Genomic DNA, 18,932 nt, shown 5'->3' with positions numbered 1-18,932 from the left:
ATACTCTACTTCCCTCCGACTGGAACAAGTCAACTTTCCCGACGACGACGTTACGCTCTGGTGCGATGTTTCACACAACTGCACTCGTATCTATGTTCCTTCACAGCTGCGTCGTGCTGTTTTTGACACCCTCCACTCCATCTGCCATCCAGGCGTAAGAGCTACGCAACACCTGGTCACTGAACGCTATGTCTGGCCGCGCATACGCGCTAACATTCGTGACTGGGTTCGCACTTGCACAGCGTGTCAGCGTATCAAGGTACAACGGCACACCAAGCCTCCATGGGGAAAATTCCCTCTCCCTGATGCACGTTTCGACACCATTCATTTGGACATTGTCGGGCCTTTACCTCCATGTCGGGGAAATACGTATTTGCTTACGTGTATTGACAGGTACACTAGGTGGCCTGAAGCAGCTCCAATGCCTGACATCACGGCAGAAACAGTTGCTCGTACCTTTCTTGCTACCTGGATTAGCCGTTTCGGTGTACCATCAACGGTGACTACCGATCGAGGCAGACAGTTTGAGTCAGCGCTTTTCACCTCTGTCACATCTCTACTGGGTTGTGCGCGTATTCGCACAACTGCGTATCATCCAGCATCAAATGGCTTAGTGGAGAGACTCCACCGTCATCTAAAAGCAGCACTCGCCTCGCAGCCTCACGCCGAAGATTGGGTATCACACCTCCCTATCGTGCTTCTCGGCCTGCGTTCAACACTTCGGCCAGAACTTGCCTGCTCTGTAGCCGAGATGGTTTATGGCTGCACACTCCGTTTGCCTGGTGACCTCGTCAGCCCCGTTACTACGCAGAGTGTTTCGGATCCATCTTCTTTCGTCCAGCGTCTGCGGGTCTTCATGCAAAACTTGCGCCCATCACCAACTTCAGCTCATACTAAGAACGACGTTTTTCTGCCGGCAAACCTACAGACATCTTCACACGTTTTTGTTCGTGTCGATGCGTCTCGCCGTGCTCTTCAGCCTCGCTATGACGGTCCTTTCCCAGTCATCAAGCGTTCTGAACATCATTTTACAATCCTGCGTAATGGGCATGAAGACACAGTCAGCATTGAAAGGATCAAGCCGGCACCCATTCTGACAAGCTCAGTCTGACCATTTTTTTTCTTCAAGTGCCCACGGCCACTTGTCTGCAGGGGGGGCCTATCTGTGGCATACTTTTCTTCTTCTTCTGGCACGACGCACTTGGGACATAAACTAGTAGTGGGTAGTCTGCTGTGGAGAAAGAAGATAGTTGGAACAATGGCGGAGATACAATAATAAACCGCGCTGTGTTTTCGGAACCGCGTTTCAGTGTGCTATAAGCTGAAGGAAAGTGCTGGTTCTGAGCGCATTGGACCGAAAGCTTTCGGCAAGTTCATGCAGCACGACGGGACCACAGGAGCGCTGTCATCTTCACTCTCCTGCCATCTACACGTGTGAAAAATTATATAAAAGCTTATTTCTTAAGTATGAAGCATCGGATCTTCAGAGCTGCATGGTGCGCTGAGCCTTGCCTATGTGCTCATTGGGGGGCCGTAAGTATTAGTGCACGAAATTATGCAATATGTTTTCATGATTGTGAAAGCTGATGTGGAGGAGAATAAGTGGACAACGTTTAAGAAATATAAAAAATGTTTTCTTTTAATTGTCGTCCGAAGTTCCATTGTTCGGTGTTCTTGAAATTAGCCCGATCGTATCTCTTTACTGAAAAGTATATAATAAGATTCGGCAGTTGGTAGATAGTACGCGAAGCCGTAATGCGGGAATTTTCGTCGCTCTGCTACAAGGCCTTTGTGAGATAAAGACCTTCAAAGTAAAGAAAATAACGTTTCCTGGCCAAATTACAGGTTTTTGTTATAAAAAAACATCTACGCTAGACATAAAACTAAAAATACCTGAGCAGAAGTAGAAACATGCATATATTAGGTAAAGATATCCCACTACCTAAGTTTAATATATTTTGTGCAATTCATAACGAAAGTTGGCCAAAACTGCAGAGCGGATGAGCGCTCCACTCCACCTCTCTGTCATTATTGATTTCCTGTGCTTCAAAAAAAATTTTGGCGGCAATACAAATTGCTGATCTCTTCTTTCCACTCGCCAGGCAACAATATATAAAATTTTGAAATAAACTTAAGATGTCGACCAGCCATCGTTTGTTCGATCTTACGTGGAATCACCCTACTGATTCATGTAGTCGAAACGAACGAAAGCGATGAACTCAGACAGTCATAAAAGGCGAGACAGCGCTGTCAGGTGTCCATAGGGAACCCAAGCTCAAGTTTGCGGCGCGACGACAGCGCCGACCAACCTTCGCGCGGCCGACTCAGCCCCTTTCACGGTAGCGTAGCGGCACGCGTTCTTCTCGCGGGGCGGGTAACTGGGAGGCCGTCAGCTGGGTACGTTGAACCGAGAGGCTTGCTGTGCGAAGCTGCGCATTTCACGATGGCAGAAGCACCCCGCGGAAGCGCAAGCGTGGTCCGAAGTATTGCGGTTTAGTGGCCAGCCACAACAGTGCAGAACAAGGCACACGATCACGTGTTAAACTGTATCGGTTCCCGGGCGTGTCGCACGAGAAATAAAGGCGGCAAGCGTGGATAGCTGACAGCGCTGTCTCGCCTTCTATTTTGGCTGTCTGAGTTCATCGCTTTCGTTCGTTCCGACTACCTGAATCGCTAAGTAACGGGGCGCATGCACGCAGCGACTACAGTAATGATTACTCGCTGTCTTCTCGCATTGTTAAGTCCAGTTACGGTTGTAGGTGAAGCAACTTGTGTTTTGATTCCCCGTGCTCGTGAGACCTACCCGTCGTTGTTGAACGTTCACATTCGCGTTATACCGTTAGCGTTGCGCGGTTGGTTGAATTCAACTGAACTCCGCACATTGTCAGAAGTTCGGCGCCTGCATTTCACGCGTCGGGAAGGCTGCTTTATCACGCCGGAACGGACGTCTGTGCATTTTCAGCAAGCTTTGACATCGTTCTGCAGGTTTGCTTTGTTTTTTGTCGCTTTATTGGGTGATATATATTTAAGCCGCTAAATATAACTGGCACTTAATACATGCTTTGCAATTGCAACCTTGAAGTAACCACCTTCTGACTTTGTGCGATTTTCTAGCCGCGTTCACGCAACAGGTTTTATACGCCTGTCAAGTCGGTACATAAAAAGAGACTGCAAGCATGACGCGAGAGCCGAAAAAACGAGGCGAGCAGTTCATTCTTGCTTCACAGTGGTTGAAGCTCAACTAGCTGCCCGCGTCTTAATCGGCGGTGATTCTCAGCGGCACGGATGACTTTACCTAACCTTCTCAGGAAGCGTGCCATGGCCGTATAATCTTTTTTTCGCACGCCGCAAACGTTTGTTCACGAAAGTACACGGCTGCTACTGTAAGCATGCCATATCAAAACACAATCATATGATTCGTAGTCCACGCCGCAGAACATCGATAGCATGTACGGCTTCATTTCGGAGTGCATGTGGACCATTATTCATCTTTAACATGACAGAATGAGACTTACCTCGAGGTATACGTCCTACACGGTGTAATCGCGACTTGGGAAATGCATTTCGCTTTGAGTCGGGCGTGGTTGTCGTCGATCGTCTGCTCTTCACCGTTAACGTGATTGACGAGCCTTTCTCCTTTTATCAAGTTCGCTTTCGGAAGTGCCAGTCAAGCTTGAAAATCCTTTTGAAGCCGCACTGCAAGCGGTACATTGCGAGGCGCCGAAAGTGCACCGCGAGAGCTCTGCACGTGCACAGAAGCGAGCAGCAGCGCGGTGGAGAGAAGGAAAACCGCGCTGCGAACACCCAGTTTCTGTTTTTCTGCCAGAGATGGCGCTGCCTGTCAAGAGCAGCAGCGCCGTTAAGCGTTGCTTGGGAAGCCTATGCTGCCACCTTTATTTCTCGTGCGACATGCCCGAGAACCGATACAGTTCCACCGTGAATCGCGTGTCTTGGTGTTGTCTGCACTGTTGTGGCAAGCCGCGACACAACAGTACTTCGGACCTCGCTTGCGCTTCCGCGGTGTCGCTCCTGCCAACGTGGAAATACAGCTTCGCACAGGAAGCCTCTCGGTTCAGCGTGTCAAGCTGTCTGCACGGCCCCCCAGTTCCCCGCACCGACTGAGAAACGCGCGCGCGCGCGTTTTACAGCTGCCGATAAACAGGCTGAGTCGGCTGCGCTTGCACCCAGTTGCGCCAGAGCTTATCTTCAGTGCCGCAGGGCGGCGCTGCCGTCGCGCCGTAAACTTGAGCCGGGTTCCCTGTGTAGTGAACGAGAGGCACAGCATGGATGAGTTCATTTTCCTCAAAAAGAACAAGACGATGTATGCAGCTCTCTGCTGGCTGCTTCGCATCCATCGATTCCCACAGTGCGTGGTCTGCCGTTGTTTGTTGTTACTGACATGGCCTCCACAGCGTTAGATGAATGATGCCTATCTTTAAACACTGCTTATGGCCGTTACATCCTGAAACGAATCTGCCTTTGTGCGCCGCGGTGGTGCAGTGCCTACGGTGCTCAGCTGCTGACCCGAAGATCGCGGGTTCAATCCCGATCGCGGCGGTAGCTTTTTTAATGTTGGTGAAAGTCCTAGAGGTCCATTTGCTTCGATTTAGGTGCACGCTAAAAAGCCCCAGGTGTCTCAGATTTCCGGAACCCTCCACAGAGGAGTGCCTTATATCATATTGGTGTCTTGGCGCATGAAACCGAGTAATTCATTAATTAAGCTTTCTTTGTGTTTCAGCTGCAGTACAGTTGCTGCGTGTGATAAGTGTGACCTCTGTGTACTCAGAGGTCACACTTATTTGCGTTGCTTCGGTTAGTACAGCAAGAAGTCAGCAATGCATTGTTGCAGCATGAAGAGTTATGTTGTGGGTCGTTCGGTTAGAGCTAATTAGAAAGGAAAGGCTTGAGAAATCACGTTGCCGAAGGTAGCTGGTACGCAAGCGGTAGACGACCGCTCATACACTGGACGTCTGTAATATGCGCTCTTTGGTTGTATGGGCGCTTACGTTGAGTGGTTTCATCCGTAAAGAGGTTTCGATAATTTACACGCTTGGTAATACCCGCTCATACATACACTGGTACTGAATAATTGCGCAATAGTAAGTCAACGATTTTTTGTCAACGACTTTTTCGGTGATATAGTGAACAGAAAAACCATTGAGTGTATGTTGAGCAAGCTTAGAAGTTTCTGCCAAGCCACTGAAAATTATTTGACTCAATAAATTCTCAACGGATTCTCAATCACTACTCATTAGTGGTTTTTATAAGGGGTTAAGCTGCTTCAATGTGAATATGACACCGCTCGAAGGTTTGTCGCATCTATGCACAAACAAAAAAAACAACCTGCATCGAGTGTGCTGACGACCTTATGTTGACGTCATAAACTTCGCGTTCGGCCATGTTGATACTCCAACATCTGTGAGTTACAGCCATCTATACACTATTTTTCGGGTACGTTTTGGTGCCGCCATAAGGGTCCGTAATCTCTGCCGTTTTGTATATTTATCAAAGAACGAACTGTGCTACGGTAGATGCACGCGCACGTGAACGGTTGGGTTGGTATATTCGACGTTTAATGAGCATACTATTTGACGTCGCCATGTAAAAATTAAGAAACATTCGCTTAACAGTCCAAGGTGGTGACGCCCACGTGCCTCATGGATAATCGTGCATAACCATTTAAACAGGTTGTCTTTTTATCCGTTGTGTTTTTTTATTGTTCAACTCTTTTTACCACTCTTGCGCTTAAAGTGCGCATGGGAATTTCAGAGACTAAACTTGTGACCCCACCAGCTTTCTTGCATTTCTGGCATCAGTGAATTTCATTGTAGATGCAATGACCTAACAGTTTATGACAAAATATCACCACGATAAATGTCTCCAACCTACGCAGACGTCACGTGAAAACGTAAATAATAAAGCAGATTATATTTTGTTGCCGTACAATATAGGCGACGTCATTTAGAGCCAGCAGACAATGCCTAGGTTGTTAGCAAGATTGTCGTTTCTTCGCACACTTCTACCAGCATACGTCTCCAGAGTTTCGAACATGTGTTTGTGGAGGTAGTCATATGTGTTCAAACCAAACAAAAAGTCAACGTGACGAAAGTCCTGTTGCGGTACAACGTGGTTTTAGAGTAGCGGTGAACTCAAACTCTCAATAAACACTGAGAGGCCCTCTGGATTTGCGAGCGTGTCGCCGACCGACGAGAATAGTGCCAAGGGAACTTTGATACGCTCCACGGATATTCTGGAGGCTCCTCCTGCAGTATGACATAAAGACAAGTCAACATGTTAAGGATTTGACAGAACCTATGGCAATTTCTATGGATGTCATGCGATATCTTTTTATCGGCGTACGCAATCTTAGGGACCGTCTTTTATTTGTGTGGACTAGCTGTAGAATCAGCATAATGAGTATAGTGGGTCAGGAATGGAGATCTACACTGCAATGGAGCACGCGATACACAAACAGGCGCAAATAGTCTTTCTTTATTAAAAATTGTATCTTCATGACGAATACTTTGAAGTGAAATGTTAGGCCCCAGTTGGTCGAGATTTGGGTGAAGTCGTGTGTACAGAAATATTTCCTTGAGAATAGTCTGCATTGATCAATGCCGCTTTTAGCAAGACGTTACGAAAGTGCGGAGTTGCATGCTGCGATGATATAAAAAAAATTCTTGTCTCTGTTTATATCTAAACACCTTACTTTGCCCTACGGCCACAATAACCAAGTGAGCGTGTCCTCAGCATGATCGAGAAACGAATCTGGTAGTCAGTGGAGGAACAGCGTTTGAATGTGCGAAATATACCTATTCGTGTGATCTCTGGACGGGATGGTTTCTGGATATACTGTATAAGTACATCTTCAAAAAGAACATCGCTCTACAGAAGGCAGATCATTTACAGATGATGCTGCTCGAGGCTGAGCGCAAGAAAGAAATAGGGTATGTTCTTCCATGCTTGGTGGAAGGTGCGACCGTAAGTGGCCATAAAGTTAATCGAAATTAAATGCGTCACAAAGTGTTGTGCAGTCTTTCTTGTTCACGTGTCTGCGAAGTAACTGACTGCGTAGCACTCACGATAAATTATTTATTCTCAAGCTTTCTTCGGGTTTTGAAATCGGGCTTCAATTCCACATGTACATCGAGTCTACAGACCGCCTAATAAATTATATAATATCTGGGGTTTCACGTCTCAAAATCAGGATATGATTATAAGAAACGCCGTGGTGGAGGGCTCCGGAAATTTCGACCATCTGATCTTCTTTAACGTGCACTAACATGGCACAGTACACGGGCCTCTAGCATGTCGCCTCCATCGAAATGCGACTGCCTTGGCTGGAATTGAACCCGCGACCTTCGGGTCAGCAGCCGAGCACCGTAACCGCTACTGCACCGCTACAGACCCGCCTATTAAATTGCTATGTGGACCAAAATTCTCTAGCAAGATTTGCAGCTGTGTTCCAGTGGCATATTACCTTCGACGGTAAGCTTGAGCATGTTAACTAAGAAGGCATCATCATGCTCAGCATTACGACTGGATTGAACAATTCACTGCTTTTCGAAAGGTGCTGAAGTTGTCATCACAAGAAAAAAATTAACTATACGTTGGGGGATGATATGATGGCATAACGACGCACTCGGGTAATGTCTAGTGCTTGGTCATTTTATTCTCGTCGCCACTGCTGGGTTATTATCGCTTTTAACATCTCGCTATCTATGATGTCGAAGTGTCTACCTTATAATACTACTGTGTAGACCTATCTTGCTAAGTGTTTTATTGTTCTTTTGTACGCCTAAAGGAACCACGTTCCCGCCGCCAAGGTCGCGATCATTAAAACTGTAAAATTCAATATGGCTGATGAAGAATCCTGGTGACATATTTAGTGCTTCGCAGCGTATCGATATGAATGACAGCTGGCACTTGAAGCGAGTTAGTAGTCCATAACATTTGGTAATCAATGAGCGCAAATTATAGTGACTGAGCGATACGAGACGATTGCAAAATGACGAGAGGGTAAGGCTGCAAGAAATGCGTTTTATATTGTTATCGTCTCGTTTTGTTTATTGCTTCTGAAGAGCGCTAATTCATCAAACGTTATATCAGTCGCCCGGTCTCACAGAACGCACACACGCGCACTCGACAGACTTATAGTAAAGGCAAATGTTTCCGCCCTCTTCAGCAGCACTTTTATGACAACAGTGCACTCACTTCGTGTGTGTAAGAGAATGCGCCTACTAATGTGTATGCCCTTGTAATGGCTGGCGGGCTTAAAACCAGCAGCAATTACGCGCGTGATACTTTTTCGAAGTTGCGATGCACCCACTACGTGTTCGTAAGGGAATGCGCGTGGTAATGTGTCGGCCTTTTGTAATGGGTGGCCGGATTTAAACCACCAACTCGTTATGTTCACATGGTGGGACGGCCGATGGCAATATACGCGTGTACCCCGTTTAACTGCGATATTACATCTCGTACTGTGACACTTGTACACAACAGTGGCTATGATGAGCTTCTTTTTCGGCGGCGCAAACTGGACGGCCCTCCTGGCTTTGCTAACAATAATCTTCTGGTGCGGAGGCGCGCACATCTGGATATGGACGTCGGCGCAGCGGAGCCTCTACATGGGCCGTTAGTTTAGCAGCTGCGTGCGACGAAGCGATTTTACCTACTGCGCCGATCATTGTTTAGGGAGTGGCGAAAATTTGCCCTGCGGGTCAAGCAGAAATCGGCACACAGTCGGCACACAGTGGCCTTGCCGTCACGTATCAGCACATGGCCGACAACCGGTTGTATTTTCTATGTTTGGGAATTCTGCTGAGTTTGAGCACACTTTTTGACGTACAAGACGCATAGCGGAAAATCTGTATTGTTAATTATTCTAATCATACCAAACTCGTAAAAAAGGCGTGACAAATCTTGCATGTTGCAGGCCGGTAAAAATTGGGCCAGCACAGAATGGGCCAAAGCATCAATATGCAAATTGAGCGCTTGCCAAAGAGTGGTTTTTCAAATGTAGTTTGGGTGGCAGTGGCGGAATTCTCTCCGAGGGAAATAAACTGCCCCGGTAAAGTGAAAGAAAAAACAAGAATCCGGTTATTTTGTCGTAAATGCACAAAAGTGCACATACGTAAAGTGCCTTCCCGGTGTGACTTGCAGGTTATATTTTCGGCATCCAAAAATTTGTCAGGTTTGTGTCAAAAGTTCACTTGCAGAGCAGTGGCGTAGACCCCAGAGACAAAAATATCGACAAATTTGTGAATGGCAAGGCCTTGCGGGCATCCTACATCGGACAGACGGACATGCGCCTCAAGAAAAGTTTTCAGGAACACAAGAATTTGTGTAATAGAGTGGCAATCGAGGAGAACCTTGCTGAGTACTGCTCTGCCTGTAAGTGCAAACCGAAATTCAGGGATAAAACTCTCTCGGCACACAACAGAGACGAAACATTAGGAAAAAATTTCGGCAGATCCCACGTACCGTGGGTCGATGTTATGCGAAGCATGCGGCGGGTGGGTGACTGTGGCGTAACTTTTTTTTACTGAGCGACACGTCACAATATGACGCTAAAGATTTGTATAAATTTTATACGCACACTTGTATGAATATGTTGAAGAGCCGCATATGTGTTATATAACCAGTTGTTTACGGTTGGGTAACGCTGCCAATGGCTTCTTTCTTTCTTTCTTTCTTTTTTCTTTCTTTCTTTTCTTTCTTTCTTTCTTTCTTCTTTCTTTCTTTCTTTCTTTCTTCTTTCTTCTTTCTTTTCTTTTCTTTTTCTTTCTTCTTTCTTCGTGTATATAGATAGCCCCGTCCCCGGACGCTGTTTTCCGGCGGAATCAGCTCACCGTGGCGAATCAACAGATTATTCAATAGCGAGCCCACTGCTTAAGATGCAGAAAGTAGGACGATATACCGTATGTTCGTTTACTGCTGGACACCATGTTTTTTATGGGACGTCCTGTAGCGTACCATCCATCAAAAAAAGCTCTCCCCTTACATTTGGTAACTCTGTATTAAAGCCACGGCGGGACACACATTTGATCTAATAATGTTGATTACAACTGCAAAGCATATGGAAAATTAGGATGGCTAAGCGGCACACCGATTAGATTATAACGCCCGTCCGGCGCTTCATTATTTCAGAGAAAGTACAACCCGTTTTGTTGAGAAACAAAAAGTTCTCAGAGATTTTTCCATTGGTTAGCTCGCGTAGAGCTCCTTACACACAGGAATCGGTTTTTTGAGTGTCCTCGTTAGACACAGTTTGCCTTATTTTTATTTATCTCCCCCCCCCCCCTTTTTTTTAGGCAACCAATGATTGTGTATGTAGCGTTTGTCTTCTGTTTGTTACATGTAAGGAACAGGCAGTCAAAAAAAGGGTGTGGCTCAGTGTTCAAGGCACTAGCTTTCGGACGGCGGGAACCCGGCTTGAAACCCAGCCCTGGAAGGAAATTTTGTTTTGTTTTATTTATTATTCTTTTGCTGCGTGCGCTCCAGCTATGGATAAGGAGGGTGTTTTCGAACGCCACCAGCTACACAGGTCAGGCAATTCAGGCTACGCTTGAAAAGGGCCACGTTACCAAGGGCATAGGACCACAAGGCCCGGTGGTCCAAGGGCTCCAAGTTCCCGCAGTGTGGGGTGCCCCCCAAGCGACTAAGCCTTCCTACTCTCGTGTAGTGTGGGGCTGCCCTAATATTTTATCACTATTTCTATGACATCCTGCTGAGGGCCATCATTATTTAGTGATTTAATATTGGTATGTGAATCAATACAGTGATCACGTCTTTGTACAGTGTCTTCGTTGGTACACGGCTCAAATACTCAAATAAAGAGTGCTAAAGGCAAACAAAATGACATGTTCTTTTCCTTTGAGGTAGTTATTTACACCACCGTGAGTCTAGTGGCACTCGACACAACAAAACCAGCCAATGTCTTCTTTCAGGCTCATTTGCAACATTCCTCTCTGGGATGTTGCTGGTCCTGAAAAATTACACCATCTCCCGCTAAAGGGGACCATGAGGCGATGCGAAGCCGGAGCACTTGCACGATCGCGTTCCGTTGGCGTTCATTGGGCATGCTACCGACCTCGCATCGTGGAACGCGAAGAGGGACGCTACGCGCGTCGTATCTTCCATTAAGCCTGGCCGTTAATTCTCACAGGGCGAGCGGGGAACACGGTCGACAGGGGGCGAGAGGGGGGCAGGGTAGGAGAGGAGAGAGAAGGGGAGGGGACGCGCATGCGCTCGAGCTCATCGCGGCGTTGCGCAGGAGAGAATTTCGGCATGTCTAGCCCGCTATTCAGAGGAAGAGTGGAAAGGGGGAGGGGAGAGGGTAAGGGGAGAGAGGTACGCGAGAGGGGAAGGGGGAGTGGAGAGGAGGTGTGTGGAGTGGGTATGCGCATGCGCAGTAAGGGCGGTCGCGGCGCACACCACCACCACCACCACCACCGGATTGAGCTCCGCCTTAAGATACTTCGCATCTAAAAGACAAAATACGGCACAGTTTGTCTGACGAAGAAATGTGAAAGAACAAGGCCCACATCTTTCACAGTACGACGAAGTTTGGTTCTCCTGACTCTTCCCCAGTTTGAGCCCCAGATAAAGACCGCAAGTATATCGTGCAACTTTTCAACATTTATACGAGATATTACTTTTGAACACATTTCTTGCTCCTACGGTTTTTTTCTTAAAAGGAATGCCTAGAAGAACTTGTTGATACGGTGAGCCTTTCAACACACAGGCTGTTTAGCTGTAAGTGTACTCCCTGCATGCGCACATTTCTTTTTGACAATAGGAGCGCGTTATATGTCGTGGCAGACCGCCACACGGAAACGCTATCAGTGCGATAGTCGTCATGGAAACGGCCGCTACGAAGGACTGTCGACGGCGTTCCGAGGTTCCAGTGGTGGGAGTTGCTCGAATGTGATAGCGGGTGGCTGCTGCATTGACCATGCCTACTCCGAGGCATCGGTATACGTTGCTCGGTTTTTCTGACGATTTGGACTGGAGAGCCTTGAACTTCGTGGACCCAATTCCACCAAACATAGTATGTAAGGCATGCGGCCTAGTAACCAGAGTGACCGCTTTTCTGCCTTGCCTGCACGTCTTCTGCAAGAAGTGCTACGAACAGTGCCGCGACAATGACGTGCACTGCTGTCCACTTGACGGTCAACGAGCCGCGGAAGAAGATGTCCACTGGATCGAGTATCCTGTGCAAAACCTGCTCAAACGGAAGGTAGGATTTCCGAAATGACATAAAGCCTTTTGAGCTAATATTCAGAGTATAAAATTATTATTATAAGAAGCAGTAGCCGGGCGAGAAGAAATCACAGAAGCTTTGTTGATTCACTCCTACTGCATTTAGTCGCACAGGGATCTCACTAGCTTATTGATGGAACCCAGGAATTCTGTCAGCAAATTTTATTTTGATTTTGTCCCTCGTGATCATGGCACCTCTAAGATACCATGACGGGTATGGCGTTTATTGCCGTTATGACGTCACATGGCAATAATTTCTCGAGGCTGCCACCGCTTAAAAACTTACACCATCTCCTGCTAAAGGGAACCATGTGTGGATGCAAAGCAGCGGAGATGGTTCGCTTGAACGAGAGATGGTGTAATTTTTATTTTAGGAGCTGGCTCGCCAGGTTCTTAAGCTGGGACGAAGTCCCGCGCCGTAAGGTACATCCATCCATTCAAAGCGCCGTGAAACGCGAAGAGGAACGCTACGCGCATCGTGTCTTCCCTCTAGCCTGGTCGTTAATTCTCACTGGGCGAGCGGGGAACGCTGTCGACAGGCGCGTTAGAGAGGGGGGAGCTTAGGAGAGGAGAGAGGGGGGAGGAAACGCGCATGCGCAGTGGGGGTGTGGGACGCCGCGGGAGGTATGGACAAAGCCCCGCCTTAAGCTGCTTCGCATCCAGAAAGCGCGATGGCACCATGCCTTGCACTGCCTTGCCATGAATGCGGTCAAGCCACACGCCTGCCGTTAAAGTCGACTAGGGTACCGATATGGGCTTGTTGGTTCATCTTGAACAGGCTAGCAGCATAGCGCGGGAAGACACACGGACAAAGAAGAGGTACGAGACGAACACAAGCGCTAACTTTCAACAACGAAAATTTTATTTTCAGGATCGGTCATATATAACACACATGAAATCACGCGACCGCAGTGAGATTTTTCGTTTACAACTGATAGCACATGGAAAATTGCGTTCAGTCTTATCCGTCACACAGCGTTTAAACATGGCAACCAACTTTAACTATCGGGCATGCGGTTTTTTTAGCACTTCACTGCAAAACTTGTGCATGCCACCCGGTACAAGAGAATACTGCCATTCTTTCAAGAAGTAAATCGGAGCCTGTACGACTGATAATAGAGACAGATCGCATTCTTTCCGCCGGCGACCACTGTATCAACAAGGTGTCACTGTCATTATCCACCAAAGAAATTGAAATTTACGCATGCCCGATAGTTAAGGTTGGTTGCCATGTTTAAACGCTGTGTGACGGATAAGATTGAACGCAATTTTCCATGTGCTATCAGTTGTAAACGAAAATATCTCACTGCGGGTCGCGTGATTTCATGTGTGTGTGTATATATGACCGATCCTGAAAATAAAATTTTCGTTGTTGAAAGTTAGCGCTTGTGTTCGTCTCGTACCTCTTTGTCCGTGTGTCTTCCCGCGCTATGCTGCTAGCCGTTAAAGGCTTTTGAGTATGCCTGCCTCGCTTATCCAACGGTGAAATTAGAGGCACCGCCCTCGACAGAGCAAGAACCGCGGACGCGCGTACAGGCAGCGGGAACTAGCCCAGACAGATCGGCTACGCTGTCAGCCGCGCGTCTTTGCGTTGTCACACGGAGTGCATGAATCGACGAGATTGGGCTTTTCCTTGCTGTCGCTAAATTGCGGATGTGGCACCGGACATCACAAGGTACCCGTTTTACAGCGAAAGCTGTTATCAGATCACAACTACGGCCGTTTTTGGCGCCGTAGTTGTCCACTGCCGCCACCACCGGTGTCCGTATGCACTATCTCGCGAAATAACAAAAGAAAACGGGAAATAATATCCAGGATGGAACGGGGTTCGAACCTGGGCCTCTCCGTGAAAGCCCAGTGCTCTACCGCGAAGCTATGCCGGTGCTTGAAACACCGTTGCAAAAAGACCTTTCCGCTTCATGTCGGGAAGGAATCACAATAATATATGTAATATAGCGTGGTAGAAGAGCAAAACAACAAGCAGGCGTCACACAGTGCGAACTGCACAACAAGTGGGTCGGTGAATGCTTGCAACCCATTGCAAAGGGCTCAGCCGTAATTCTTCGTCTTCATCAGCTACAGCATTAACAAAGTGCACATAATGCTTTACAGATGAATAGCGGGTACCACGGTTCTCCGCAAAATGACGAAAAAGGGCACAGTGGCTGCTTCGCTACTTAAAAATTATCACGATTTATAGCGTAGTGGGTTCCTCGCAAATGGATTTGTATTAGTTGCCCAAAAATTGGGGGACCCTTAAGCTTCGCCTTTAAGAGTTGAACGCGATAGCGAAATCCGGCCCCCAGTGCGCACTTCAACCACTAAGTGCATACTTATTAATGTGTATTGTTACACTCACACACGAACGCACGCGCGCGAATTTTACAGGCTTTCGATCTAAAGTAAGAGTCGCATGGCCTCCAAGATATACGCTGCGCGCCGGCCCTCTCGGATGCCATGAAAAGTCGAGACATATTTCTCACAATGCCTCACAGATGGCAGCACATTATCTAGCGTTTGCTGCGTTGGCTTGATATGTTTACCTCTAGATGGACATAGTTGTCCATTTTTAGAGCTGTTTGAAAGTTCGTGTGTGTATTTAGCGGCGATGGCTGCACTATCCCGGCGTTTTTCGACGTAGTTTGATGGCCTCGCGAATGCACCTACCGTATGGGCTCGTTTTCGTCGTGACACCTGCCGAACAAAATGCGTTAGACTCCTACTACATGGCATTTATGTAGTTTTTGTCCGAAGCAGCTGCAAGCAACATCGTGGCTTTGTGGTAAGACACCTGCTTGCCACGCGAACGGCCTGGGTTCGATCCTCATTGGGACCGAAGATTTTATCGTTTATTTTATTTGCTACTTTCTCGATTTTTCGCTCACGGATGATTTTTCGCTCACAACAACGGTGCCGACGCCGACAGCGGAATTTCTGCGACACGAGCTCTCTAACGCTACCGCGTTAAAAGCCCATAAGGCCCCCATGATTCATTTCATCAGGGCCTCAATAAAGTTACTTTCCTCTCTTTCTATCTCGCTCTCTTTCTCACGGTAAAATACGTGATATAGCGTGGTAGGAGGGTGAAATAACGGCGGGCGTCAAACAATGCGAATTTCTTGACTAGTGGGTCGTTGAAAGCTTCCAACCCATTACAAAGAGCTGAATAAATCTTAATCATCAGCCGCGGCATCAACAAAGTACACATAATGCCTTACAGGTGTGCAGCGGGTTTCTCACCTCTCTATAGTGACGAATAGCGTAGCGGCGTGATGGGTGCTTCCCAATTTCACACAAATTATCATTCATGGCGTACTGGGTGCCCTGTAAGTGTACTTGTGTTAGTAGCCCCGAAAGAGCTCACAACGGGCTCTAGAAATGCCGCTCTTCTAGCGTTCGTTGTGATTGTGCATGTGCTTTCCGCGGAGGCCTGGCGTTCTTTTTCTCTTTCTTTCTTTCTTCTTTCTTCTTCTTTCTTTCTTTCTTTCTTCTTTCTTTCTTTCTTTCTTTTTCTTTCTTTCTTCCTTCTTTTTCTTTCTTTCTTTATTCTTTCTTTATTTCTTTCCTTCTTTCTTCCCTTCTTTCTTCCTTCCTTCCTTTCTTTTTTCTCTTCCTTTCTTTCTTCTCTTTCTTTCTTATTTCTTTCTCTTCCTTTCTTTCTTTCTTTCTCTCTCCTTTCTTTCTTTCTTTCTTTCTTTCTCTTTCTTCCCCTCGCCATTACCGGCTCGTCTGAGCCTCGTGATAGAGCTTCTTGTGTTTCACCGCATATGCTTAGTAAAGGTTGCGCTTGGGTCTCTGTAACCCCTGCATGATTTTCGTTTCGAACTAGTCTGAAGAAGTGTCTCTTCGCCGCTGTTAACGCTCCGGTAGTTATCCAAACAAGGCGCACCAGCTCTTTTCCTCGGGCCTACAGGCGAGCGCCATGCCAGCATTCTGCCCAGTAGTATCAGAGCACAAACTGCCGCAGCAACAAACAAAGGAAGTTTGCATAAACCCGCCAATTTCGTTCGACCCGCCTTTATTGTTATTCTTCGTTTTTCCGCTTCCCGATGCAGACATTTCGTGCGAGGAGGGTTGGAACGGAAAGGTGAAACTTTGAATGTTCAAACCAGTCCAAGATGGCGGCGGGGAAACAAAAGACGCCTCTGTGAATTCCAAATTTTGCGTGACTTTAAGCTCACCTCTAATTGAACAGCGCTGAATATATCACTTTTTCCGGCACACTGGGCTTTCCGTGAAATCGTTTTTGTATAGTAATAAAATGATGAGTTTTGGCGACTGTATACAGCGTGGATAACAGGTATTATGATGCCGAACATGACTGTTTGTAACCCCTCCCCCCCCCTCTTGTTATGCGGTTTTGCGATCACCACGAATGCATCGGGTTATAAGTGAAGCAATTGATTGGAAATCAAGAAGGTGAATGGTGCCTTTTGCGTACATTTAGGCCCAGAGGACGGAAAAGACCATCCAACCCAGGTATTATACATGGCAGTCAATATTCATTCACAGAGCTACTTCAGTGCTTGAACCTTCTGACGAAAAAGACCCAAGAATGGCGTCAATTAGCGACATCGTCAACTGTGATTGCAATGCTTCATATTGGCGTTTGTAACCAATGTAATAATAAAAATCTGCATATTATTTCTACGACTCGCCTAAAACCAAGACGGGGGGTGGAGGAATGGCCCCAGGAAGCACCCCTCCCCCCAAATCGCTGCTTCCTCAAATCTATCTATCTATCTATCTATCTATCTATATCTGGGCGCTATCGTCGTCGTCTTCTCTGCCTGGTATATAACGACAATTGCCATAGGACATGAGTGTATGACCAAACGATTCACAGATCACGAATAACGTGACTTTCCCGTCGCGTATGTCTTGAAACCCTTTCCACCAGTGACGTGTTGCACACGCCCGCATAACACGGCCATACTCGCATAACGTGGTATCCGGGCATACACCAAAGGGGATTCATTGTATATATTAACCCTGAGTTTGGAATTTTAACGCGACAGCTTTAATGATTCCGAGTTGCGGAAAATGTGGTACTCTCGTCGGCGGCGTTGTCGATGGGTGAAATAGCCTGATGGAATTAAACAAGGAAATTGTGGCTCGAGCCGGTATCGAACCCAGGCATTCTGCATGCTAGTAAAGTATTCTACCGCAGAGCCACGCCAGAGCTTCAAACACCTTTTGAATATGAGCGTTACAAGCGTTATGTCTGGGTGACGCGTCAGCTGTGGTTGCAGTGTTCGCTTTTGCGCTTTTATACTAATCTCATAAACATTGTCTCCCGCAATCTATAGCTAAGCGTTGCTCGACGACGACGGCTATTGTATGATATGCCAATACACCGGCCCCGTAGCGTACACATTGTAGCGATAAAACTGGCAACCCTTAAACATCACTGCTGGACGTCCACGTCGGCCCATCGCCTACCCTTTAGACCTTAGTGTAGTCGATATGGCTGGCAAGCTTGCGATATGCGCCACAACTACTAAATTTACCCAAATACATCCATACTCCTCGTAACGGTTCACACAAATGGAAATAATCCGGCATAGGCTGCTACTCGCCTACTGCGTCGCATGCGATCAATACCCCAATCCGTGGGATCTCCCCGGAATATTTTTATCATGGGGATTGTGGCTTTATTTTTTTAATCATCTTGCGAGGATATGTTGGAGACCGACTGTGAAGAAGTTACATAAGCTTTCTCCTCCGAATTATAAACCCCTACCTGCCCTACGGTCATACGGACATCGTCACTGCCTCCTTTTTTATTTACTTAATGTACACAGTGCTTTGAATATCGGAGGCTGTTTGTGAAACCCGCTTCAAGAGGTGGTATAAATCATAAACGTTTATTTAAAGTTGTTTATTTTCTTTCTCCATCAGGTGAAGTGCTGGAACGAAGACCGAGGCTGCGACATTGTTCTGCCTGCATCGGAACTCAACAAGCACTTTTGCAAAGACTGTGACCACCACTCCATTTCCTGTCCAAGATGTTCGATGGCCGTACGCTGTAATAATGTGTGCACGCACTTGCAGAGCGAGTGCAGGGATCACGTGATGTCTGTGGCGTCCGCGAATCCGGAAACTAACAACACTGGCGAAAACGCAATTGATGATGGCTTTGAATGCAAATATAGAGGCACGAGTAGGTGAAATGAAAGAGAGACTAGACCACCTTACATATGAAAACAACGTCCAAAGTAACCGCCTTAATGGGATTTCACATAGCATGAACGCAATTAGAGAAACACTGCTACTAATATCCAGCAGAACTAGAGCATTTGGCAGCGTTGTGTTATCCTCAGATGCAATTCATGAAACTCTAAATGATCACGGTGAAAAGTATCAGCAGCTTGCAGGAACAATAAGCAATTCACACGAAACGCTTAAAGAAGGCATGAAGCGAAGTTTGGAACGACTTAAAGAAGACCGGCAAACACTCTCAAAGCTGGCTTAAGGCATTTTTGTAGTGGCGAGGCCGGTGCGCTGAAGGTAACCATTCGAAAAGAGTTGGAGGTTGCCGCGAGAACTATCTGCCATGACTGCGCACAAACTGTCGCCAGGATTGTCAAAGTAAAGGACTGCGAGAAGGAAACCACTTCAGGAGCAATAAATTCTGATGAAATGCTAGCTCTAAGCAGAATCAATGT

At 47.0% G+C, this 18,932-nt stretch overlaps 1 protein-coding gene across 1 annotated transcript; it reads left to right on the top strand.

Moving 5' to 3' along the window:
* Window positions 1-11,883: 11,883 nt before the first annotated feature.
* LOC119402931 (RING finger protein 151-like) lies at window positions 11,884-18,438 on the top strand. Its single transcript, XM_037669962.2, has 2 exons — window positions 11,884-12,241; window positions 18,166-18,438. The coding sequence occupies exons 1-2, from the start codon at window positions 11,957-11,959 to the stop codon at window positions 18,433-18,435; spliced, it is 555 nt and encodes a 184-aa protein (XP_037525890.1). The 5' UTR covers window positions 11,884-11,956; the 3' UTR covers window positions 18,436-18,438.
* The last annotated feature ends 494 nt before the right edge of the window (window positions 18,439-18,932 follow it).

The sequence above is a fragment of the Rhipicephalus sanguineus genome, chromosome 8 (genome assembly GCF_013339695.2).
Source record: "Rhipicephalus sanguineus isolate Rsan-2018 chromosome 8, BIME_Rsan_1.4, whole genome shotgun sequence".
In the NCBI taxonomy this organism is placed as follows: domain Eukaryota; kingdom Metazoa; phylum Arthropoda; class Arachnida; order Ixodida; family Ixodidae; genus Rhipicephalus; species Rhipicephalus sanguineus.
This window is presented reverse-complemented; position numbering and strand designations above follow the sequence as displayed.